The following is a 25,827-nucleotide window of genomic DNA, read 5'->3' on the forward strand; positions in this document are numbered from 1 at the left end:
TCCTTCCTGCTGACAAAGGGAGATGCACAGTGGTGCTAAACACAGCGGACTACAACTCCAGGATGACCAGTCTCCTCAGTGATCCAACCACTTATGAAACATTGAGGAGGGACCCCACAAGTGGTTACAAAAGGAAAGTTGTTAGCTGTTTGCAACAACTAGAAAAGGACCAAGCCATCAACCAATCTCTTTACTACAGATTGTACCCTGGGGAAGCCGTGCCTCTCATATACGGACTCCCCAAGATTCACAAAGAAGGAGCTCCTCTCAGACCTATTATCAGCAGTATAAATTCAGTCACATATAACATTGCCAAACACCTAGCCACCATCTTGGCTCCTCTGGTTGGGAATACACCATATCATGTCAAAAATTCCCAAGATTTTGCTAATAAAGTTGCAGACCTCAAACTAGATTCAGATGAAACCATGGTTTCCTATGATGTCACTTCTCTGTTCACCTGCATTCCCACCACAGAAGCAGTCGAATCTGTAAGAAAACGACTCCTTCAGGATAGCTCCTTACTGGATAGAACAAACCTCACCACGGATCAGATTTGCACCCCGCTTGACCTCTGCCTGACTACCACTTATTTCCAGTTTAATGAAAGTTTCTACAGACAGAAGCATGGATGCGCCATGGGATCACCGGTGTCCCCTATTGTGGCCAATTTATACATGGAGGAAGTGGAACATATAGCTTTGACCACTTTTGCAGGAGTTGCTCCCAGCCATTGGTTTAGATACATGGATGATACCTGGGTTAAAATCAAAATCCATGAGGTGGAAGCTTTCTCGAAACACATCAGTGCAGTGGATAGCAACATCAACTTCACTCGGGAGGATGTCAGTGGGAATAATCTAGCCTTCTTGGATTGTGATGTACACATTAGACAAGACAGAAGCCTTAGTATCGAGGTCTACCGGAAACCCACACACACAGACCAGTACCTACTTTTCGACTCTCACCACCCACTGGAACATAAATTGGGGGTCATTAGGACCTTGCAACACAGGGCTCAGAACATTCCTACAACGATAGAGGGAAAAGAGAAGGAGCAGAATCATATCAAGAAAGCACTTCAGAATTGCAGTTATCCCAACTGGGCTTTCCTAAAGAGCATAAAAAGGAACATAACGGACAAGGATGATAACAGGAACAAACGCAAGAACATTGTCATTCCCTACATTTCTGGTCTATCTGAGAAACTCAGGAGGATCTTCTACAAACACAACATTCCAGTACATTTCAGACCCAGTAACACCCTGAAGCAGAAACTGGTCCACCCTAAGGACAGAATACCCAGACACAAACAGGACAACGTAGTGTATGCAATTCAGTGCAGTGAGGAATGCACGGACCCGTATATTGAGGAAACAAAACAACCGCTATACAGGCGCTTGGCTCAACACAGGAGAGCCAGCTCCTCAGGCCAGGACTCGGCTGTCTACATTCATCTTAACAACAAAGGACACTCATTTCAGGATTGTAATGTACGCATTTTAGCCAGAGAGGATCGTTGGTATGAGCGAGGAGTTAAAGAAGCCATTTTTGTCAACCTGGAACAGCCATCACTGAACAGAGGTGGGGGTCTAAGACATCATTTATCAACCATCTACAATGCGGTCTTGGACACTCTTCCCAGACGGCTGGGTGTACGCCAGGACCCAGCTGTTTTTGGTGACTCACAGGAGGACAGAGAGAGTCAGCCCATTGATCACCCTAACGGGCAATCCTTTGATAACCCTAATGACTCGCCGTTCACACCCAGCCTCCAGTGACCCACACCAACGACACCTCAACGACACCTTAGATGAACTTGTCATCAGAATTCTGATTCTGATCCAGGACAGGATAAATATCTGATACTCCCTATTAGTCAGACAGAACTGAGGAAGCCTTTTGGACGAGAGGTGAAACGTTTTCAAGAATCTTCAAGCAAGTCCAGTTGCCCTTTTCTACCACCCACAGTTTACTATGACCTGGATGATTGAGAATCTTCACAGACATCTTTTAATTCAATGTTTTTGCTTTATTTTTATTAATTAAAAGACACTTCATGGTTTAAAAGTAATGATGGATGTCATTTCTCTTTACTTGGTTGAGCGGTTCTTGGCATCATATGGATTACTACAGTTGAGGAATAGGGCTATTTACTGCATTTTTATTACTGTTTGATCTCAAACTCATTAAGAAGGCAAGAAATTGCACTAATTCACTTTTGACGAGGCACCTGTTAATTGAAAAGCATTTCAGTTGACTACCCCATGAAGCTGGTTAAGATAATGCCAATAGTGTGGAAAGACATGAACTTAAATAACCTCTGGCTAGCCTTGGTCTTACCAAACCCACTGTACACACCCTGGAGATTAGAAGGAGTACAACACAAATACAAAACAACTATATCGCTCTTGCAGCGTCATCAAGGTAAACGGTGGCTACTTTGAACAATCTAAAATACAAAACATATTTAGGTTTTTTTTTTTAACATTGTTTTTTGTTTACCACATAATTCCATGTATGTTCCATATGTTATAGTTTGTGTCTTCAGTATTGTTCTACAATGTACAACCCCGAGTCCAAAAAAGTTGGGACAAAGTACAAATTGTAAATAAAAACGGAATGCAATGATGTGGAAGTTTCAAAATTCTATATTTTATTCAGAATAGAACATAGACGACATATCAAATGTTTAAACTGAGAAAATGTATCGTTTAAAGAGAAAAATTAGGTGATTTTAAATTTCATGACAACAACACATCTCAAAAATGTTGGGACAAGGCCATGTTTACCACTGTGAGACATCCCCTTTTCTCTTTACAACAGTCTGTAAACGTCTGGGGACTGAGGAGACAAGTTGCTCAAGTTTAGGGATAGGAATGTTAAGCCATTCTTGTCTAATGTAGGATTCTAGTTGCTCAACTGTCTTAGGTCTTTTTTGTCGTATCTTCCGTTTTATGATGCGCCAAATGTTTTCTATGGGTGAAAGATCTGGACTGCAGGCTGGCCAGTTCAGTACCCGGACCCTTCTTCTACGTAGCCATGATGCTGTAATTGATGCAGTCTGTGGTTTGGCATTGTCATGTTGGAAAATGCAAGGTCTTCTCTGAAAGAGACGTCGTCTGGATGGGAGCATATGTTGCTCTAGAACCTGGATATACCTTTCAGCATTGATGGTGTCTTTCCAGATGTGTAAGCTGCCCATGCCACACGCACTAATGCAACCCCATACCATCAGAGATGCAGGCTTCTGAACTGAGCGCTGATGACAACTTGGGTTGTCCTTCTCCTCTTTAGTCCGAATGACACGGCGTCCCTGATTTCCATAAAGAACTTCAAATTTTGATTCGTCTGACCACAGAACAGTTTTCCACTTTGCCACAGTCCATTTTAAATGAGCCTTGGCTCAGAGAAGACGTCTGCACTTCTGGATCATGTTTAGATACGGCTTCTTCTTTGAACTATAGAGTTTTAGCTGGCAACGGCGGATGGCACGGTGAATTGTGTTCACAGATAATGTTCTCTGGAAATATTCCTGAGCCCGTTTTGTGATTTCCAATACAGAAGCATGCCTGTATGTGATGCAGTGCTGTCTAAGGGCCCGAAGATCACGGGCACCCAGTATGGTTTTCTGGCCTTGACCCTTATGCACAGAGATTCTTCCAGATTCTCTGAATCTTTTGATGATATTATGCACTGTAGATGATGATGTGTTCAAACTCTTTGCAATTTTACACTGTCGAACTCCTTTCTGATATTGCTCCACTATTTGTCGGTGCAGAATTAGGGGGATTGGTGATCCTCTTCCCATCTTTACTTCTGAGAGCCACTGCCACTCCAAGATGCTCTTTTTATACCCAGTCATGTTAATGACCTATTGCCAATTGACCTAATGAGTTGCAATTTGGTCCTCCAGCTGTTCCTTTTTTGTACCTTTAACTTTTCCAGCCTCTTATTGCCCCTGTCCCAACTTTTTTGAGATGTGTTGCTGTCATGAAATTTCAAATGAGCCAATATTTGGCATGAAATTTCAAAATGTCTCACTTTCGACATTTGATGTGTTGTCTGTGTTCTATTGTGAATACAATATCAGTTTTTGAGATTTGTAAATTATTGCATTCCGTTTTAATTTACAATTTGTACTTTGTCCCAACTTTTTTGGAATCGGGGTCGTAGAAAATAATCAAAATACAGACAAACCTATGAATGATTAGGGGTGTCCAAACTATATAAAGTGTGTGTGTGTGTGTGTGTGTGGTAATGTTTATTTAATATTTAAATAATATTGGCTGGCTTTTTTTCGTGGTATATCAGATATATTCCATTCAGCTAGCATGATCTTGAACAAGTCAAAGACGAGTTGAATATCACGCTAGCTGAATGGGGGATATATGATATACCATGAAAAAAAGCCAGCCAATATTATTATTATTATTATTATTATTATTATTATACATTCCTTTCAGGTGTTCAACGCATCTTTCTCTTTCAAAATTCCCTCAAAATCTTCTGTATTTAATAATGCAAACCTGGCGGCCATGTTTGTTTATAAATTGTCACAGTTGCTCACTAGCACAGAAGTTTTACATCTCTGACACGTGACATCGTGTCTTGACAGCCATGCAATATCGTAAACCGTATTCAGCACTCATTCTCTATTGGGTAAAGTGACGTAATACACGTAGGATAAGCAATATGCTAACAATATTGCATACTGTCAAACCAAATGAATGAAGGGGATCAGGACACTTCGTCCAGTGACCATTTTGTCCAATCGTTGAGACGTTTCGTCCAAAGCCTTTGTCATACACACTATCAATCATTTTATACGTGCAACAAGATCGAGATATAAACAAACCATAATTAATTTAAGGGAGTGCATTAAGCACTATTAGAAACACACAGGCAAACAATTCAAAACGGCAGGCAATCTCATAAATGTGAAACTAGCAAAAGGTCGGGCAAGGCACAAACAGGCTAAATCAGGCAAAGACAAAAACAGAAACTAAGAACAAGAAACAGGATCGGAAACCCAGGGAATCTACACAGGAGAAAAAGGCTCAGTAATGCACGTTGACATGGTGTAATACTTTCCGAGCTATTCCACCGAATCGGTGCCATTTCCGTCCCTAGAAAATTATATGTATAAATACACATAAAAATGTACTTTAAAATACATTTCCTTATTACACAGAATGTCCTGCACATTGATCTGATTTCAATTTTAAGATATAATTGTAAGGATTAATAAAAACTACCTAAAACACTGAAAAATAGCATGTGTTACCTGTCCCCGCACTCTAACTTTATACTTAACTATGAAATATTATGATTAAAATCCTTCAGAAACAGTATTTCTTTTGCACTGTTGTGTGACTCCATATCCTATCCATGGTTTAAATATTTTTTTTTCATAAGAAATCCACAATATCTTAGTTAAAATGCACATTTTAGTTGTGTCCCTGGGTTTTCACTCAGTCCTGTTACCCAAACACATTACCCCATCTGACAAATTTGGAACATTCCATAAATCACATGCTCAACAGGAAGTTACATCAGTTGTGTCTTCTGAAGGCCATGGAAAGACCAAAAGTTAGTTCTCTCATTTACTTTTCTGTATATTTGATGATTTTTTAACTTTGACTGATAAGGTCACTGTCAACATACTGTCCTGTTACTTAAATTATTTCTTAGATGATTTGTTTATTTTAAAATTAGAGATTTTTGGTAAATCACTAGAATGTGCTAAGTGTGGTCATGCTATTAGCGATGACGCCATGTGGCTTAATTCCATGTATTAGCTAATCCTAGGGTAAAAACTCAGTCCTGTTACTTTCAGTCCTGTTACTCATATAAAGAGTATGCAGCCATCTTTGACTTCCAAACCTTGTAAAAAAAATAAATAACGTAACCTGAGGTTGACCAATACACATTTTGAATAGTTAAATATGTTATTATAATCAGTGTTGAAAAGCTATAACAAATTAAGTTTAATTTGGGAGTGGTACAACAAGCAAATGGCACCCATTCGGTGGAATGTCCCTTGCGCTGAATGTGCGTTTTCTCAGTCTTTATATAAGCACGCTGATGCCTCTTGATCATGTGCAGGTGAGCCTCGTTAACAGCGCGCATGCGAGAGTCAGCTCGGCGCGTATGCAGTCCGGAGCACACCTGAGTAGACTCTCGCACGTGTGCTGTTAATGAGGCTCACCTGCACATGATCAAGAGGCATCAGCGTGCCTATAGACCCTTTTCACTCACGTGACCTTCGTAAACGCGACCGCCATTTTGGACATGAAGAAATAACAGTTTATGGCACAGACCCTTTCGGTTCTCGCTCATCTAGCTGCTACAATGACTGCTTAGACTGCAACAATAATACCTAACACACATTTAAGTATCCGTCGTAAAGACGTGAAACTCGTCGAGTGACGAGTGTGTTCATTGATAAGCTAACACAATCTAAAAGTAGACATACCATCACACTGCCCTGGCGCTGTGTACAGTTTACCTTCTATGGTTTGTGCACTCACTATTTGCCATTACTTTCTCCAACCCAGTGTTCGAACTATGCCGATATTCTCGGGGGGGGGGTCCCTTTTTTTCCCTTGGGGGGAGGGGGGGTGCTTGCGCTTGTCTCAGAGCGCGGATCTCCAAACATATGAGAAGCCTATCTTACGCACATATCACGCGGACTCCACACCTCCACACACGCATCGCGTCTGAAGTCATAACTCATCAGGGGAAATCGTGTCCGCATTGGCATGTTCAAAAAACAACCTCGCGTCAACAATGATGCCACACGCAAGAAAAAAAAAAAAAAACAGTCAGGCTACTCAACACATCTGATCCACAGCAGCACCAAAGCATCACTGGAAGTCATGTCAACAACCAGTCTTCCATTTCAACACGCGTCAACAAACAAATGGCACCACAAACATGAACGAATCGGTCAGGCTACCGATTCCAAACCCACAGCAGACGAATAATTAAATGCATCTTACCTTAAAGCAGAATCGACCACAAAGGAAGTCTGTTGGCACACTTCCTTTCTACTAGTTTGTGTCCCCAACCTGGCAGCAGCAGTCGTTGTCATATCGGTTTATTTTATCTTTGATGTAAACACAACACTTCGGATATGCAAATGCTTCCCGTTACACACGATTGCTATATCAATAAACCTCATTTTGCCAATATTTTAGAGACCATCCATCTTCTCTGTCGGTCAGCATCTGTCGGGATCCGATAAAATGATAAATCTTGCCTTGTGTGTTGATGGTTACTACATCCAGGTGCACAACAATATAATGGCATGATGGAAGTCTTGCTGAAAGTAAAAACTTTCTTTGATGGCTATATTCCTTTCGATGCTTCGCCGTCGTTCCTCGTTGTTGGCTGTGGTAGACTACTGGTAGTACATGTCCAAAATGGCGGCCGCGTTTGTCGTGACGTCACGTGGGAAGGGTCTATATAAAGACTGAGAAAACACGTTTTCTCATATCTGGATATCATATCTCATATCTCGCACTTGCCAAGGATATCTGGCAAGTGCGAGTATAGATTTTTCTATGTAATTTGGTCTAATAAAAACGATCCCTCCCCACGAGCGGCCCCAGCCGAACACGCCTGAAGTTGACACTCACTGATTCCTATCATTTTCAGTTTCATTTTGCAAAAATGTGTTTTGTTTCGGTCAGATTCCACTGATAATTCTTTTTTCGAACAAACAAATACCTGAAATATAAAATACTTGATAGTGCATATGAAAAAGGCTTTGGACGAAATGACCTGTGTCCGAATGAAACCCGTGAGAAGGAAATAGAATACATGTTTATATTCCATGGAAAAAGTGTCCTGTATGTATAAAAATACTTCATATTATTACAGAATAGACCACTTTTCAGACAAAAACTTAATTTAGTTTGTATGTGACAGTCAGAGTCTCCAGAAGAACTGTGGCAGATTCACCAACATGCTTAAAACTGCAAAAAGTGTACCTGAGACTACTAATGTGTTTTTAAAAAGCAATGGGTTGTCACACCAGATATTGATTTTATTTATTACTGTTCACGGTTCTGTTTGTTTGTTTTTTACATAGAATCCTTTACTTTTTATTGTTATTGAAGGCATCTTTGCTTTACAGCATTGCTTTGCATGTGTGCAAGACCTTTGCACAGTACTGTATATAAATATTGGGTGGCACTGTGGGGCAGTTGGTAGTGTTGGTGCCTTGCAGCTTAGAGTCTGATCCTAAGCTCAGGTTACTTCTGCTGTACAGAAATCTGGTTATAGGTGTATCGGCTACACCAGTTGCTTCCAAATGTGTGTGTTTGGCATGTTTTATAATATACAGTGCCCTCCATGATTATTGGCCCCACTTGTAAAAATGGTTAGAAAAAAAGTCCACCTTTTGGTGAAGTCGTGTCATCTCACACTGAAAAAAATGAGGAAAAACCCAACCTTTACATGAAATAAGCCTTTTCAGAGGAAAAATAAATCCCTCATTAAGAAATAATTATTTTCGACAAAATTCACTATTATCATCACCCCTGCATTTGTACAACCTCCCTTTGCCAGTAAAACAGCACTGAGTCTCTCCTATAACATTTTATAAGGTTGGAGATGCAGAGCAGGGCAGCTGAGACTAGTCCTCTTTACACGGTCTTTCCAGATCATCCACGGTTCGAGGCCCTCTCTTGTACACTCTCCTCTTCAGCTCACCCCACAGGGGTTCACTGGGGTTCAAGTCAGGGGACTGAGATGGCCATAGCAGAAGCTTGATTCCGCGGTCAGCGAACCATTTTTGCATTGACTTAGACGTACACGTTGGATCGTTGTCCTGCTGGAAGATCCAATCACGACCCGGTTTTAGTTTCCTGACAGAAGGAGCCAGATTTTGATTTTAAAATGTCCTGGAATTTTATGGAGTCCATGATGCCATATACCCTAATAAGGTTTCCAGGGCCTTTGGAGGAAAAACAGCCCCAAAACATCACCGACCTTCCACTGTGTTTTACAGTTGGGATCGGGTTCTTTTCATTATAGCTATCCTTCTTTTTACACCAAACCCACCTTGAGTGTTTATTGTTAAAAAAAAAGCTCCATTTTTGTTACATCAGACCATAGAACACGGTTCCAGTCAAAGTTACAGTAGTGTTTCACAAACTTCAGGCACTTATGTTTGTGTTTCAAATAATCTGTTGGTATGGAGGTACCGTCTGATGGTGGGTTTGGAAACCCCAAGATTTTACTTTTTCTTGTAATTCGCCAACAGTGATCCTTGGGGATATTTGTTTGTTTGTTTTTTGCCCCCGTTACACTCCTCCTCACTGTACGTGGGGACAAAATAAACTTGGGTCATCTTCCAGGCGAGTTTGTAACAGTTCCAGTAGGTGTCCACTTTTTTTATTATTGCCCTACCAGTAGAAATGGGCATTTTCAGGCAAATAGCTATTTTTTAAATAACCATTCCCTGACTTATGAAGGTCAACACACTTGTCTCTCAGCGGTCTCAAAAGTAGCCAGTCACCGGCGGCAAATCGCCGGCTATGGCTTGTTATGCCACCAGCTATTGTCAGTCGAGTCACAAAATTTAATATTAAATATTTCTGACAGCAAAAAAAGTTGTGAACGTAAATTACATCCACTATGTCATGTATGTCCGTTGCCGCATCAACTGTGTTTACATCCTCGACATGAGTGCAGCCATTACTGCCGCCTGTGTTGCCAGATTGGGGGGTTTCCCACCCAATTTGGGCGGTTTTAAGTGCATTTTGGCGGGTTTTGAACATATTTTGGGCTGTAAAACGTCAGCAGTATCTGGCAACATATTTTTTTACTTAATACAAGAAATTAATGGATGCCAACGTTTTTGCCAAAATGGTATTTCATTTTCCATTGTTTAGGCAGCTTCAGCATCATACTGTGAGATTCTGTTCAAATTGTTTTTTTCTTCTATGAAGCCTGAGCCATTTATTTTATTAGTTTATAATTAGTTTAATTGAGACTGCCTGCACACAGTACTAGTATTAATAGGTTTTTTTTCTTACATGAAAGCTGAGGCATTTATATTATATTTGAAGGTAACTTCATGTTGTGCTGTGAGGTTCTCTGCACTTTAACTTTTGAACCAACAGGTGCATTTGGATAAGTAAAGCCTATTTTTCTGCATTTTTGTCGTCCTGGTAATCTTTTATAGTGGTAAAAGTTGTTTATAGGACCATTTCTCAGTGTCTGTTTTTTTAATCAATAGTTTTTCAGTAATAACTTAATATTTAACATATCACTCAATTTTAAACAACCCTCGCGCCTCCCCCATGGCTTGCCCCCATAGTCTCCAAAATTTCTGTGGGAAACACTGGCGTGTGTAACAACGCTAATCAAGCTTAAGCTAGACAACCCGCCTCAAATACCCGTCCCGGGTAAATGTTATCCCAATTTTAGATGGCCTGTTCCAAACCATCCCGCCCCATGAAAAATTCGTACTTGCATATCTATATATATATATATATATATATATATATATATATATATATATATCCCTGCATGCTTTGCGTGCATAATGTCTGCTGCTGGCAGACATTTTACCATTTTGCACCCTGCTGTAAATTATTTGTACCCTGCTATTCTCCCAAACTTTGAAGCCCCTGGTCTCTCATTTGGTTTGTGTGTTCTCTTATCTTTCCCATGTGGATGGATGACTAAGGGAATTTGACCTCTGTGTCACTCCATATTTGTTCCCCAGTTAATCAGGGAGCCATGGATTACAGCTTGAAAAGTTCCTACACAAATCCACTCAACTCAAAATGTACAGTTTAAATGGGAAACAAACATGCTTCAGTTCCATTGTGTTCGCTATCATTTCCAAGGGTGCCAATCATAGCGGCACGTGTGTGTGTGTTTTTGTTTTGTTTTTTTATTATTATTGAAAATAATTTCTTGAGGGATTTGTTTTTCTCTGAATACATTTGTTTCAAGTAAAGGGTGGATTTTTTTTTTCTCATTTTTTTTCAACATGAGATGAAGCAATCAGATTTCCTCTGGGCACATCTGCCATTAGGCATTGCATAGAACAGTTGCTACTGTGGGGATCTCTCTATTAGTCGAGGTGGTGGAAAAAAACAGCAGAGAAGCAAATGCTAGAAGCAAATGTACTTTGTTAGTCAGAAATATTTTCAGACTAGTTGAAGCCAATTCTATTGTCAGTACATGTTGTGTAATACGATGCAGGGAAAAGGGGTTTTGTTTTGTTTTTTTATTTTGTTTGCTTCATTGAAACACTTTGAATGCAGGACTGTTTTTAACCCCCTGCCCCTGAAGGAATTCCTCCCGCAGTTATTATTGTTGTCCTTGGAAAATTCCATCGTGACCAGTGCTGTGCAAAAGAGCACATTCAGTGTTGCATGTTGTACATCACTGTACAGTAAATGGCAGCTGACAGCGGCCAATCCAGATTCATTTACAGATGCTACTGGGGTCAGAGTTGAATATGGCGAGTCCTCTCCCGAGTCATTATCGGCCTGGAAAAACCTCCTAAATGCTGCTGCACTCACGTACATCAGTGGAAAGCCAGTCATTAAACTATAAGAAGAGCTCTGTTTATGAGCTTCCATGCTACATTCTTTCATACGATACATTATTGATATGATATTCTTCACATGTATTGCACTGATTTACTTTCTTTGTTAACTGGTTAAACATAGCCGAAAACATTGAGTCTCATTTATCAAGATGTATACAAATGGATTTACTCAAATTGTTTGCACAAGGAATTTGGTATTCATGAAAATCCTATAAATGCAGAGAAATGTTTGTATCGTACTCATGCTCCCGAGTGTGTGTGTAAATTTACACACCAGATTAATGTACACTTCAGTTTGATCGAATTCAAATCCTATACACTATATGGCCAAAAGTATGTGGATGCCTGATCATCATATTATGCATTATGATCATTAACGAGGTCAGGTACTGATGTCAGGCAAGAAGGTTTGGTGCACAGCTGTGGCATTCCAATTCATCCCAATGGTGTTCACTGGGGTCCACATACTTTTGGCTATAGTCTAAGTTGCACATATAATTTAACTTTTATATATGGAGTATAAGGTCAAGTTTAAATTGCTTACTTTATTACATTTATTACAACACTTAACAGGCATCTTTATCTAAAGTGACATTACAGAAGTGCTTTTTATTCTCTGTAAAAAAAAAAAAACCCACATCCTTGTTCTAGATGACTAGGTTCGGGACCAAGAATACCGTCAACAAAATGGTATCGTAGTGTCACTGTATAAATGGAGAATGGGCTGGTCTATCTACGTATAGCTGTAAGCCATGAACAAATGCTTCAGCTGATGGAAAATTTAGCACTCGATTATTAATATCATTTTATATATAGGAAATTTTACTGGTTGTGTTTATATAAAAAAGTCAGTTGTTCCATGAAATCAAGTCGTACATGAGCTGGTAGCTGACGAGGTGTGTAGCGCCGAGTCGGCTATAAGCCATGTACGATGAGACTGAGTGGAATAGCTGTTTTATTCTATCCACATTCACCCATTCATCCATCCATCTTCTACCACTTATCCGGATCGTGGGGGTAGCAGCCTAAGCAGAGCAGCCCAGACTTCCCTCTCCCCGGCCACCTCCGCCAACTCTTCCGGGGGAATACTGAGGCATTCCCAGGCCAACCGAGAGATGCAATTTCTCCAGCGTGTTCTGGGTCTGCCTCGGGGTCTCCGACCAGTGGGGCATGCTCAGTAAACCTCCCTTAGGAGGCATCCTAACAAGGTGCCCAAACCACCTCAACTGACTCCTTTCGATGTGGAGGAGCAGCGGTTCTACTCTGAGTCTCTCCTGAATGACCAAACTTCTCACCCTGTCTCGAAGGGAGAGCCCAGCCACCCTGCGGAGAAAACTCAATTCTACCACTTGTATCCGCGATCTCATTCTTTCGGTCACTACCCATAGCTCATGACCATAGGTGAGAGTGGGAACATAGATGGACCAGTAAATTGAGAGCTTTGCCTTTTGGCTCAGCTCTCTCTTTACCACAACAGACCGGTTTAGCGCCCGCATCACTGCTGACGCTGCCCCGATCCGTCTGTCCAACTCCCGCTCCACTTTACCCTCACTCGTGAACAAAACTCCGAGATACTTAACCTCCTCCACTTTAGGTAGCAACTCCCCCCTGACCCGGAGCAGGCACTCCACCCGTTTCCGGCTGAGCGTCATAGCCACGGACTCCGGTCTTTGAGAAGTTTTTGGATTGTAGCTATGGTAATTTCTGTCCATTCAACCACAAGAGCATTAATAATGTCAAATTCAGTAAATAAAAACTTTATACAAAATCTCCGACAAAATAATTTCTGGTTAGAATGTAAACAAACCAGCGAAATGACAGGAGCAGTTTTTGAAAAATGCTATAATAATTCTTGAAAAAAAAAAAGATACATTCTTACCATCAAATACTTTCATTCCATATTTTGTTGCTTTTTTGTATTAGATTTTTTTTTGTTTGTTTTGGGGGGTTTTTTTTGGGGGGGGTTGTTTTCAAGTCGAGTATTTATTTCATCCTCGGTTGATTCAGCAACATGCTCCGTCATTTTCATTTTCTTCTTTAGTTTTTTTTTTGCGGTTGGCAAACCAATTTAAAAGGTGCATTACTGCCACTGACTGGGCTGGAGTGTGGAACATGTGATATGGGGGGACGACGACATAACTATATTCTTTTAGCTAATTCTGTTTCTTTTAAATACTTGATAAAGCCGCCATTTTGTTTTTCTCTACTCACGGTATACACAGTATGAGCTGACATCCTAGTAGTAGAGTAGCCATTCAGAGCATGCAATTGCTCATCCCATCCTCATCTCATTATCTCTAGCCGCTTTATCCTGTTCTACAGGGTCGCAGGCAAGCTGGAGCCTATCCCAGCTGACTACGGGCGAAAGGCGGGGTACACCCTGGACAAGTCGCCAGGTCATCACAGGGCTGACACATAGACACAGACAACCATTCACACTCACATTCACACCTACGGTCAATTTAGAGTCACCAGTTAACCTAACCTGCATGTCTTTGGACTGTGGGGGAAACCGGAGCACCCGGAGGAAACCCACGCGGACACGGGGAGAACATGCAAACTCCACACAGAAAGGCCCTCGCCGGCCACGGGGCTCGAACCCGGACCTTCTTGCTGTGAGGTGACGGCACTAACCACTACACCACCGTGCCGACCAGCAATTGCTCATGTCCATTGATATATATATATATATATATATATATATATTAATTACACGATAATCAAAATAGCTTCCACTTCTGCCTTTCAGCCTTTACCCCCATTGTTCATTTTGTGCTCAGCTGTCTGTTTTTGAGTTTTGTTGGCATCACTACATCAAAATGAGCCGTGTCAGGAACGTGTGTTGTACTTTTATGGGTGATCAGCATACACATGAATACAAAGAAAATCAGTATTTCCCAAACATTTATAAATCAGGTGAACATCTTGTGGTTTGGTTTGCGCAGAAATTTACACACAACTTTACTAAAATACTGCTAAATGGAGCCCAGTGTATGACTGTTAATTGAACTGCAGGTTGACATTTTCTTTGCTGTTGTTTATCAGCACTTAACTGCAATAATAAAATGGCGATGTCCAGGCCTGGAATTTTGTGATTTTAGGGGCAAGGCCACTTGGCCTTTTGTGCTGTCAATTTTTTGAGGGCACCAAGGCCAAAAGCCAGGGCACCAAGGCCATAAAATAAAACAATGATTTTAAGTTCACGTCTATAATGAATTTAATTTAAGGACTAATGACTCTTCTGAGGAAGATTGGAGTCCCAGTCGAAACTATCAAGCAGGTAAAGAAACATCTACACTATTATGTCTGAAGATAAGAAAATATTGAACACATCTAAACTTATCAATCCATCACTCACTTCAAAAATTTGTAAAACTTAAACCTATATCCTCCCATAATTTTTGTGCAATTGACACCGAATGTGCAAGAGCATCTTCAGACTGTACTACTACACAGATTTCTGATTCATCAAAATTGAGCCTGGAGTTCATCAAAGTGTTTGACTGTAAATGGAACATATACTAGCACGCAGGCTACTGATTAACCCATAAGAGCCCAGACCGATTTCTCAATCAAGGAAAATTATTGAGGAACTAAAACGAACTAAATAGACGACAAAGAAAACATTTCTGACCTTTTATTTTTTAAAATAGCACTTTCATGTCTCAAGATCTGAAATATTAAATTGCAAATTTGCAGAACACTGCAACGCTATTACACTGTTAACCCCAAAGTTCATTCTATGCAAACAGTTTGAGTAAATTCCACTTTTAAAGATTAGTTTTACTGCATTACTTAAACAGTACGAGTATATGAAGAGTATATGAGACAGTCATTGGGCGTACTCATTTTTGTAATTTAAACAAACTTAAACTATCCTGTTTTACCTCAGGCCACGGTGCTGCCCTGTTGTGATCGGCTCAAAACTCAAGACAAGTCTGTGCTTGTCCGTTGACGGCTACAGACGAAGTTGCGCCATTTTCTAATTTACACAGAGGGGGTAAATGAATAAAAGTAAATGTTAACGTTGTAATGACGCCAAAAACAATGAGAAAAAATCTCTTGCGATGGTGATCTCGTCAAGATGGCAGCAGTTACACTTCGGTTAAACAGCAAAAAGAAACATACAATACTAGTAACAAAACAATGCTAACTGCATAGATTAAAAAAATGGCTATGAACAGACAACAGCACATATCACGTATCATATTACGGCAGGAACAAGCAGTAGGAACATCCATGACCTTACGCTTAAAGTTCAACAAAGGAAAAACTTGACAACAAGCTAATTAGCATTTGTGACCGGCTACAGTCGGTACTCGGCACGTTAAAAGTGGGTCAACGTTGTAACAACGTAACGTTACTGTACAGGCAATGCTTATTTAACGGTAACAAACTTAAGCCCTATATGTTGAAATTCCTATCTTATTCGTTCGTTAATTTATCACACAGTCTTACCTCAGTCAACTTCTTCCCTCCTTCTGAGAAAATTCAACGTCTCAGACGCGGACACAAGTGGGCGGGGGATGCGTTTGATTAAGTCTCCTGGTTGGCTGGTGATAGATTGGTGTCATTATAGTGCGTCGGAGCGGTTCATGCCAGGCTTGAGTCCAATCCACCACTGATGAGTTGCCCAGTAAGAATCCAGAATGTCATCAAAAGACACATTTTTTTTCTCAATAGACGCAGGTGATGTTAAAGCCTATTGGCAGTCACGAGGCAGACTACAAAACCGCAGGGCATCAAGGCCACTGTGGCCTTATGGCAGATATTTTTTTCCAAGGGCACAAGGCCAAATTGAGAGGGCACGAGGGCCATGGCCCTCGTGAAATTCCTGCCCTGGCGATGTCCCAAATCAACGTTAAGCAACCCCTAGTTCCCATAGTGTGGCTGTTTATCGGTTTAGAGACAGTGTGACAACACACAGTCCTGGTGTAATTCTGGACAACCAACTACACATCTCTCATCACACTACCAACCTGACCCGATCATGCAGGTTTCTCTTTTACAACATTGGAAGGATCCGGCCATTTCTGTCCACGTAGGACCCTCGGGTGCTTGTTCAGTCCCTTGTCAATTTTGCAATAAACTCCTAGCAGGTCTGCCACTATGTGCCATCTAACCCCTGTAACTAAGTCTGAATGTAGCGACATGACTTGTTTCCAAGCCTCCTCAAGTTGTCTGATGTTGCTCCATTGCTTTGTTCCTACCACTGACTTCTTGGAGCTGTCCTCATCAAATTTAAACCGCTAATGCTGACACCTACAAATCCCAAACAGATCAATCAAATCTGCCTGAAGGCACTTCTCAAACCCTGTTCTGTAGCACGTTCCTTGTACCACAAGGCAGACGTGCATTAAGACTCTTCAATGTACTGAAACCCAGATGGTGGAATCAGCCTCCCCCTGGCTGTGTGAGCAGCTGAGTTACTGGCTGTCTTCAAACAAATTAAGTACAGACTTAATTGAACACTAATTTAAAAAAAAAAAATCTACCTGTTGATGTACTATCTCGTCTTTGTACTAGCTTGAGGTACGGTATGTTTTTGATAGACTACAAAGCACTCCTGTAAGTTGCTCTGGATAAAAGCATCTGCCAAGTGATGTAAATGTAAAGGGAAATGTGGTGGTTATCAAGTTTGCCTAAGACTCAGACCAAAAGGCTCTTGATTTGAAATGGGGTGGAAACATGGTCAATTTTAGGGTGGTGGTGGTTCATTGGTTAAGGTTATAGGGTCAGGAGTTTGAATTGCAGCACTGCCAAGTTGCCAGCTCAGGGCTCCTGAGCAATGCCCTTAATCCTCAGCTGCTCCGGGGCACTGTATCATGGCTGACCCCAGCTTTCAATGAAGACGTGAACAAATTTATTTCATTGTCCTGTATTGTACTTTAGGCTGTCTTGCAGTATGTTCCAGTAATGGTTTAATGCGATTAATGTGTTTGTGTCATGTCATAATTATGATAATTACAAGATGAAGTCCTGGAGATTTTACTCAGAGCTGCTCTCTCTTCCAATATGGCAAAAAACTATAATCAATCAATACTCAGGTCAACAGAAGTGTATTTATCCAGTAGTGCCATTATAACAGCGCTGTTTAAAAAAAAATTAAAAATACTCAACCGGTGAACCAGCGACAGGGTCATGGGCGGCCAGGGCTCATTGATTTGCATCGGGCATGAAGGATACCCCCCCATATGGTTCAGAGCTACTGTAGCACAAACTGCTGAAAAGGTTAATGCTGACACCTTTCTGTTTTAGCCAGCATTAACTTTTTCAGCAGTTTGTGCTCCAGTTGCTCTTCTGTGGGATTGGACCATATGGGCTAAACTTCGTGCCCCATGTGAATCAATGACCCTTTGACTCCCATGACCCTGTCGCCGGTTCACCGGTTGTCCTTCCTTGGGCCACTTTTGGTAGGTACTAACCACTGCATACCAGGAACGCCCCACAAGATGTGCCATTTTGGAGATGCTCAGACCCAGTCATCTAGCAATCACAATTCAGTCCTTGTCAAAGTCGCTCAGATCCTTACACTTGCCCACTTTTCCTGCTTCCAACACATCAACTTCGAGAAAAGGCATGAAACATGTTTGTCATGAGTTCAAAGAAGGGCTGAGTGTGTCTTACAAAATAGAACCTCAATATTACTGTAATTCTGACATGACCTAAAGATGCTATATTTGATGGAAGACCTGCACTGACTGACATTTTTGTTTATTAATTTATTCATCCATTATTACATTTATTCATTCATTTTATCCAACATGATACCTTTTGAGCTGAGCAGATGAACGTTAAGGACCTTGCTCAAAGATGCAACAGTAGTGGTGGCTTGACAGTACTGGAATTCAAACTTGCAGTCATCCCTTTGGTAGTCACCAATGTCATCTATATCATTTTTACAAGGTTGTAGCCTTTTTTTTTTTTTAAATAAAGACAAGTCAGGATAAATTAAGAGCGCACTGTCTAACGCATCCATCCATTAGCTTCCTGTTGAATGTGTCAGTGATTCATTGTGGATGTGATTGGAGTGTAGTTGAGGGTGCAGGTGCTTCATTTAGACACACACTCATCTCATTATGGGTGTGTTAGTGTTCTGTTTCACACCCATCACTTCATACCTCATTACTTATTAATCCATCCATCCATTATCCGTCACCGCTTATCCTGTACAGAGTCGCAGGCAAGCTGGAGCCTATCCCAGCTGACTACGGGCGAAAGGCGGGGTACACCCTGGACAAGTTGCCAGGTCATCGCAGGGCTGACACAAAGACACAGACAACCGTTCATACATTCACACCTACGGTCAATTTAGAGTCACCAGTTAACCTAACCTGCATGTCTTTGGACTGTGGGGGAAACCGGAGCACCCGTTGGAAACCCACGTGGACACGGGGAGAACATGCAAACTCCGCACAGAAAGGCCCTCGCCAGCCACAGGGCTCGAACCCAGGACCTTCTTGCTGTGAGGCGACAGTGCTAACTACTACACCACCCTGCTGCCACTCTCTAACACATCACTCCAAAATTTCCCATTAGTTCTGAACTAGGTGGAACTTGGGTCTCATAGCTTTTGATTTATCACAGACATTGCAACATTGTTATATTGGATTAACAAAATTTGAGATTGTTTATCCGTGTGTGTGTGTAGGCATCCTTGCAGCAGAAACAAAGGCAGCTGCTCAGTCAACAGGAAGACGCACGTGAGCTGAAGGAAAACCTGGACCGACGTGAGCGCATTGTGTTCCAGTTCCTGGGTGGATATCTGAGCACCGCGCAACTACATGACTACCGGCGCTACATTCGTGCCAAACCGGCCCTGCTCATCCGCCAGCGCCACCTGGACGACCTCATCCGCCAGGGAGAGGAGCAACTGTGCAGACTAACTGAGAACATGAACCATGAGCTCAATCCCCAAACAGGCTCCGCCCTCTCTTCTTGTAGTGATTCCAACTCACCAAGACCGACCACTGTGACCTCGCTCTGACTGTCCATTAGCTCTGAAAGCTGCTGAGGAAAGGGGAGAAGAAAAAAAAATGACCATGAAAGTTAGAACGAGAGAGAGACTGTTATTACTATTCAATCACCCCTCACGTGGGGAAGTGCCTTAAGTGAAGGAATTCAAAACATGAAGGACAAATGTTATTGTTGGCTTTAGGAAGTGTCAATAGATATGTTAGCACTGCAAATTATAGAATACCGCCCTGTGCCTGTCTTATGGACAGAAAAGGGTTTTCCTGCTTCTGACGTGATTCAGAATGAATATTCATGCTGTAGTCTCACATACACACAATGTAACGGATGACTCTACTGCTAAAATGAAATCTAAGAACGGTCTTCAAATCTCTTTTTCTTTGAACAGCTCAAAGGCTTTCAGCCATAGCAATAATAATTTATGAATATTGCACACAGAAGTGTGTGTACTATGTAAGAGCACATCGAGGAGAGCTGGCGCACTTGTAAGACATTAGTTTTCTCTGTGACTGCATCGCTTCTATATTCAAGTACATCACTTTAATATATGTCCATTAAATAACAAAACAAAAACAGCAAGATCCGTCCACTCTTGCTGGACATATTTGGAGGGGGGGACTTTTTGTGTCAGGTAAGTAAAAAAAAAAAAAAAAAACCTGAAGTATTTCTCTAATGATAATTTTCCTTATGTTCCAAATTATAACTCGTGTTATAAACCGAATTGTACAGCACTTTGCAACAGCAGGCTGTTAGGCGCAGTGAAAGGTGGCATCACTCGGATACAAAATACACACGGCTGAATTTCTGCGCTTATATGGATGGCATTTGATACATAAAGATCCAAAAGATGTTGTTTTCCTATTTTCAAGTCAGAATTATGCTTAAAAAACATATAGTTTTTCACACTGCTGTAAACGGGATTTAACTGTGGCTTTACTGGGGTTACTCTGAGAACAAAATGAAAAAAGGAGAACGGGTTAAGAGGCTCTGCGTCGTCAGTCAGTTACGTGTTTAAATGTTCTACATGCACGTCTTCAGCACACACTTCTCTGTTTGTGCATAACGGACATCCAGTAATCTATCGTCATTTCTTAATACGTATTTCCCAAGCCACGCTCAAAGCCAGATCACACACAGTAATGAATGTATGACGGTTTAAAATTACAAAGTTTACAGCATTTTCTGAACGATGTGATCCATGTTACATTTGCCGCTAGTAACACAGGACTCATTTTGGTTTCAGTGCAAATGTACAGCACTTGCTAATGATATGGGTAAACATGCACTTGATAAATTATGCATCAAGACTGCAATTTAAAATCACTTAAGCCAAAAAAAAAAAAAAAAGTACAATTGTACCAGCTGGCTCGCCCACGCCGAGTGAATATCTTCAGACTGCATTATGCAAAGAGCGTTTGCTCTGTCTCTGTGCCGCTGTATTAACCCACTGTGAACAAGCAAAGGCATGATAATAGCATTATATTTCAATTTATGCAAGTACACAACATAAAAGGCAACTGCAGAACCCAAAACACATCTGGATTATATGCCTTTGAGTTTACACCGAGATACAGCTGCAATCGTGATATGAATAGTCCAATCCTCCGCATCAACTGTATACACAAAAACCACGCATGCAGGCACCCACACAGTGAAATCTGAGAACTGCCACACAAAAGCTTCCATGGAATTTTGAATTATTTATAAATAGCCTTTATATGAGGCTGCGTGTCATTTGTACAGATATACCACGCCAGATTTTTAAAGTTTGACATTTTTAAAGCAGATTTGCTTGCTCATAGTGCACATAGTCTGTACATAATGTGAATTGTTTTAAGATGCCTAAATAAAATGTTATATTCACAGTCGGCATTAACTTTAAAAAAAAAAAAAAAAAAAAAAGAAAGAAAAAAAAAAGCAAACGTTGCTGAACTCTTCCAGATCAACATACATGAAAAAGCTTGTTAGAGATAAAGTGATATTTAATAGAACATCCATCTGTTTCCCATAAGCATCCATGAGAAATGAATATTGAAACTCCAGTGGTTGCTTTCTTTTGATAGATGCTGTATCAGCAAATACTGAAAACATTGCCTTTCTGTTGTCCAAAAAATGTTTGCAGTGTTTCTTTTTCGTCTTTATTTTTGAGTGCAAATTTTAATCATTTACGGCACATTGTAACCCTGTACACATACAGTACCAGTCCAAAGTTTGGACACTCCTACTCATTCAGAGGTTTGTCTGTATTTTGATTATTTTCTACATTGTAGAACAATACTGAAGACATCAAAACTATGAAATAACATCTGGAACATGTATGGAATTATGCGGTAAACAAAATACGTCTCATATTTTAGGTTGTTCAAAGTAGCCACCGTTTACAGTGCCTTGCAAAAGTATTCATAGCCCTTGAACTTTTTCACATTTTTCCACCTTACAACCACAAACTTAAAAGTTTTTTATTGAGATTTTATGTGATAGACCAACACGGAGTAGCACATAATTGTGAAGTGAAACGAAAATGATAAATGGTCTTCAAAATTTTAAACAAATAAAAATCTGAAAAATGTGGTGTGCATTAGTATTCAGCCCCCTGTACTCTGATACCTCTAAATACAATCCAGTGCAATCAATTACCTTCAGAAGTCATCTAATTAGTTAATAGAGTCCTACTGTGTGTAATTTACTCAGCATAAATACACTTGTTCTGTGAAGGCCTCAGTGGTTTGTTAGAGAACACTGAAGAACAAACAGCATCATGAAGACCAAAGAACTCACCAGACAGGTCAGGGATAAAGTTCTGGAGAAGTTTAAAGCAGGGTTAGGTTATAAAAAAATATCCCAAGCTCTGAACATCTCAAGAAGCACTGTTCAATCCATCATTCAAAAATGGAAAAAGTATGGCACAACTGCAAACCTACCAAGACATGGCCATCCACCTAAACTGACAGAGCGAGCAAGGAGAGCACTGGTCAGAGAAGCAGCCAAGAGGCCCATGATCACTCTGGAGGAGCTGCAGAAATCCACAGCTCAGGTGGGAGAATCTGTGCACAGGACAACTATAAGTCGTACACTTCACAAATCTGGCCTTTTTAGAAGAGTGGCAAGAAGAAAGCCATTGTTGAAAGACAGGCATAAGAAGCCATGTAGGGGACACAGCAAACATGTGGAAGAAGGTGCTTTGGTCAGATGAGACCAAAGTTGAACTTTTTGGCCTAAATGCAAAGCGCTATGTGTGGCGGAAAACTAACACTGCTCATCACCCTGCACACACCATCCCCACTGTGAAACATGGTGGTGGCAGCATCATGCTATGGGGATGCTTTTCTTCAGCAGGGACAGGGAAGCTGGTCAGAGTTGATGGGAAGATGGATGGAGCTAAATACAGGGCAATCCTGGAAGAAAACCTGTTGGAGGCTGCAAAAGACTTGAGACTGAGAAGGAGATTCACCTTCCAGCAAGACAATGACCCTAAACATACAGCCAGAGCTACAATGGAATGGTTTAGATCAAAGAATATTCATGTGTTAGAATGGCCCAGTCAAAGTCCAGACCTAAATCCCATTGAGCATCTGTGGCAAGACTTGAAAATTGCTGTTCACAGACGCTCTCCATCCAATCTGGCTGAGCTTGAGCTATTTTGCAAAGAAGAATGGGCAAAAATTTCAGTGTCTAGATGTGCAAAGCTGGTAGAAACATACCACAAAAGACTTGCAGCTGTAATTGCAGCAAAAGGTGGCTCTACAAAGTATTGATGCAGGGGGGCTGAATACTAATGCACATCACATTTTTCAGATTTTTATTTGTTTAAAATTTTGAAGACCATTTATCATTTTCATTTCACTTCACAATTATGTGCTACTCTGTGTTGGTCTATCACATAAAATCTCAATAAAAAACTTTTAAGTTCGTGGTTGTAAGGTGGAAAAATGTGAAAGTTCAAGGGGTATGAATACTTTTTCAAGGCACTGTACCTTGACGACACGTTACACACTATTGGCATTCTCTTAATCACCTGGAATTAACAGGTGCCTCGTCAAAAGTTAATTGGTGCAATTTCTTGCCTTCTTAATGCATTTGAAACCAAACAGTACAGTAAACAGCCCTATAACACAACTGTAATAATCCATATTATGTCAAGAAGCGCTCAACTACAGTAAGTAAAGAGAAACAACTTATCAACTAACTAGTTCACCATCAAGACATGAAGTGTCTCTTAATTCATAAAAATAAAGAAAAAATATTGAATTAGAAGGTGTGTGCATATTTGTGACTTGTACTGTACATGTAAAACACACTCTACTGATCACTGTATAAACGTGCACACCTGTAATGGTACCGCCGATATTTCACTTTCAATGCCTTTGATAGAAGTAGAACTTCAGTCTCAGCTTGACTTGAACCTGACAGCTGAAGTGTTGTATTTTTTGTTTGTATGTTTGTTTTTGGTTCATGGAACACGTTGGAATTTGCTTTGTGCTGTTTGGAAAAAGTCGAGAGAAAGGACAGATGCATTTTACAAATAAATTTATTGTGAAAAAGAAAACTTGTCTGCAAAATCAGCATAATTACGTGCCAATTGTTTGGTTTCACCTGCTGTCATGTTGAAGATTCTGAAGAAGTGCAACAAAATGACCACCAGCCAAACTGGAACACAAAGCTGTTCTGTTATTTGTTTCCAGACTGTTTCCACCCCTTTATCCCATGTGTTCAGGTCATGCATTAACTTTTTTTTTTTTTATCTTGGGTAGCAAAATAATAATAAATAAGCAGGTGGATGACAACCAAAATTATTAGAATTGTGCCCAGCACTGCATAATTCAATCCCAAATCCTAAACATATGTAAATTCAGATTGAAATCACTGATAAACTGAATTTGGTGTACATTATGCTCGAAATGAAATTGTGGTTGTCAAGATAAATGCTTGATATTCAATTCTTACTTTCTCAGTCTAAATTTCATACATTTCTTCATATTTACCCTGCACTGTCGCTATTTGACATTCCTCAGGCAAACATTCTGTACCAAAACAACAATATACTCTAGCCCACCCAGTCTTATTTGTAATTTATCTGGGATAAGAAAGAAAGCATTATATACTGTTGCGGTTAGAAGTTTGCACACACACAGACATGAATGCCATGACAATATTGGGCTTTCAATTATTTCTTTGAACTGTTTGGGGTTTTTGTGGCAGAATGATTGCGCAACGTACATCTTTAATAGAAAAGCCTAAAGAAATTGGTGCACAAGTTAATTTAATTAGGGTTTTCCGAAATCAAAACATGGTCAAAATTATGCATATACCAAATTAGATTATTAATTCAGTGGTGTTGAAAGTTCCAAAATGTCTTAACTTGGCAAGGCCAACACTTCTTAACTTCCTGTTAGTGATCATGAGTGACTACAGCTGGTAACAGGTAGTTTTATGAGACAAAGATTGAAGTTGTCCAGAGGTACAGAAAGAATAACACTGTACTAAATGTAAAGCATGGTGGTGGTAGCATCATGCTCTGGTGCTGTTTTGCTACTAGTGGAACTAGTGCATTGCACAAAGTGGATGGAATAATGAAGCAGGACTACCTCAGATTTCTTCAGCATTGTGGAGGATAAAAGCGGCTCACGTTAAGCTTAAGACAAGTCCTGTCCTCAACTCTGTCCAAAAATATGTGAACTGTGCCAGGAAACACATTTAAAGATATTTTTTTTTTGGGGGGGGGGGGGGGGGGGGGGGCGCTTTTTTCACCTTTTTATTATTGGATAGGACAGTGTAGAGACAGGAAATGAGCGGGAGAGAGAGACGGGGAGGGATCGGGAAATGACCTCGGGCCGGAATCGAACCCGGGTCTCTGGATTTATGGTATGGCACTTTATCCACCTGAGCCACAACATATAATCATTTCACCACAGAAGAAAAAAATAATTTCAAAGAAAGCACAATATTGCCCTGATACTCATCGCAACGAAATGTATAACTGAATATAAATTGCCTGCTCAAACCTTGGTTTTTGTCATGAATATAATATCATATATAACCTGTTCATAAAACAGTAAACATCAGTCTAACATTCAAAAATATTTGGCTTTCATAAGTATAAATGACTTCCAGTATGGTTCAAGCCAAGTAAAGCAAGGTGTTATGAAATCTGATTGCACCACAGAAACTTGCTCAAAGACTTGCTCAACGAGAACATAAAGGCTAAAGTGTCATGTTTAGAGATGCAACATTAATAAAACGTTGTCATGGCCATATAACTATGGCTTTCATCC

General features: G+C 40.5%; 1 protein-coding gene across 7 annotated transcripts in view; it reads left to right on the forward strand.

Annotated features, from left to right (window-relative positions):
- The window catches only part of shroom3 (shroom family member 3), a 277,424-nt gene extending 257,500 nt beyond the window's left edge, over window positions 1-19,924 (forward strand). For all 7 annotated transcript variants that reach the window (XM_060935697.1, XM_060935696.1, XM_060935699.1 and 4 more), the window contains one exon: window positions 19,233-19,924. In XM_060935697.1, the coding sequence (XP_060791680.1) occupies window positions 19,233-19,568 (336 nt within the window). In that variant the 3' untranslated portion in view covers window positions 19,569-19,924. The remainder of the gene's footprint in view (window positions 1-19,232) is intronic.
- The last annotated feature ends 5,903 nt before the right edge of the window (window positions 19,925-25,827 follow it).

This window comes from Neoarius graeffei, chromosome 12 (genome assembly GCF_027579695.1).
Source record: "Neoarius graeffei isolate fNeoGra1 chromosome 12, fNeoGra1.pri, whole genome shotgun sequence".
NCBI lineage: Eukaryota > Metazoa > Chordata > Actinopteri > Siluriformes > Ariidae > Neoarius > Neoarius graeffei.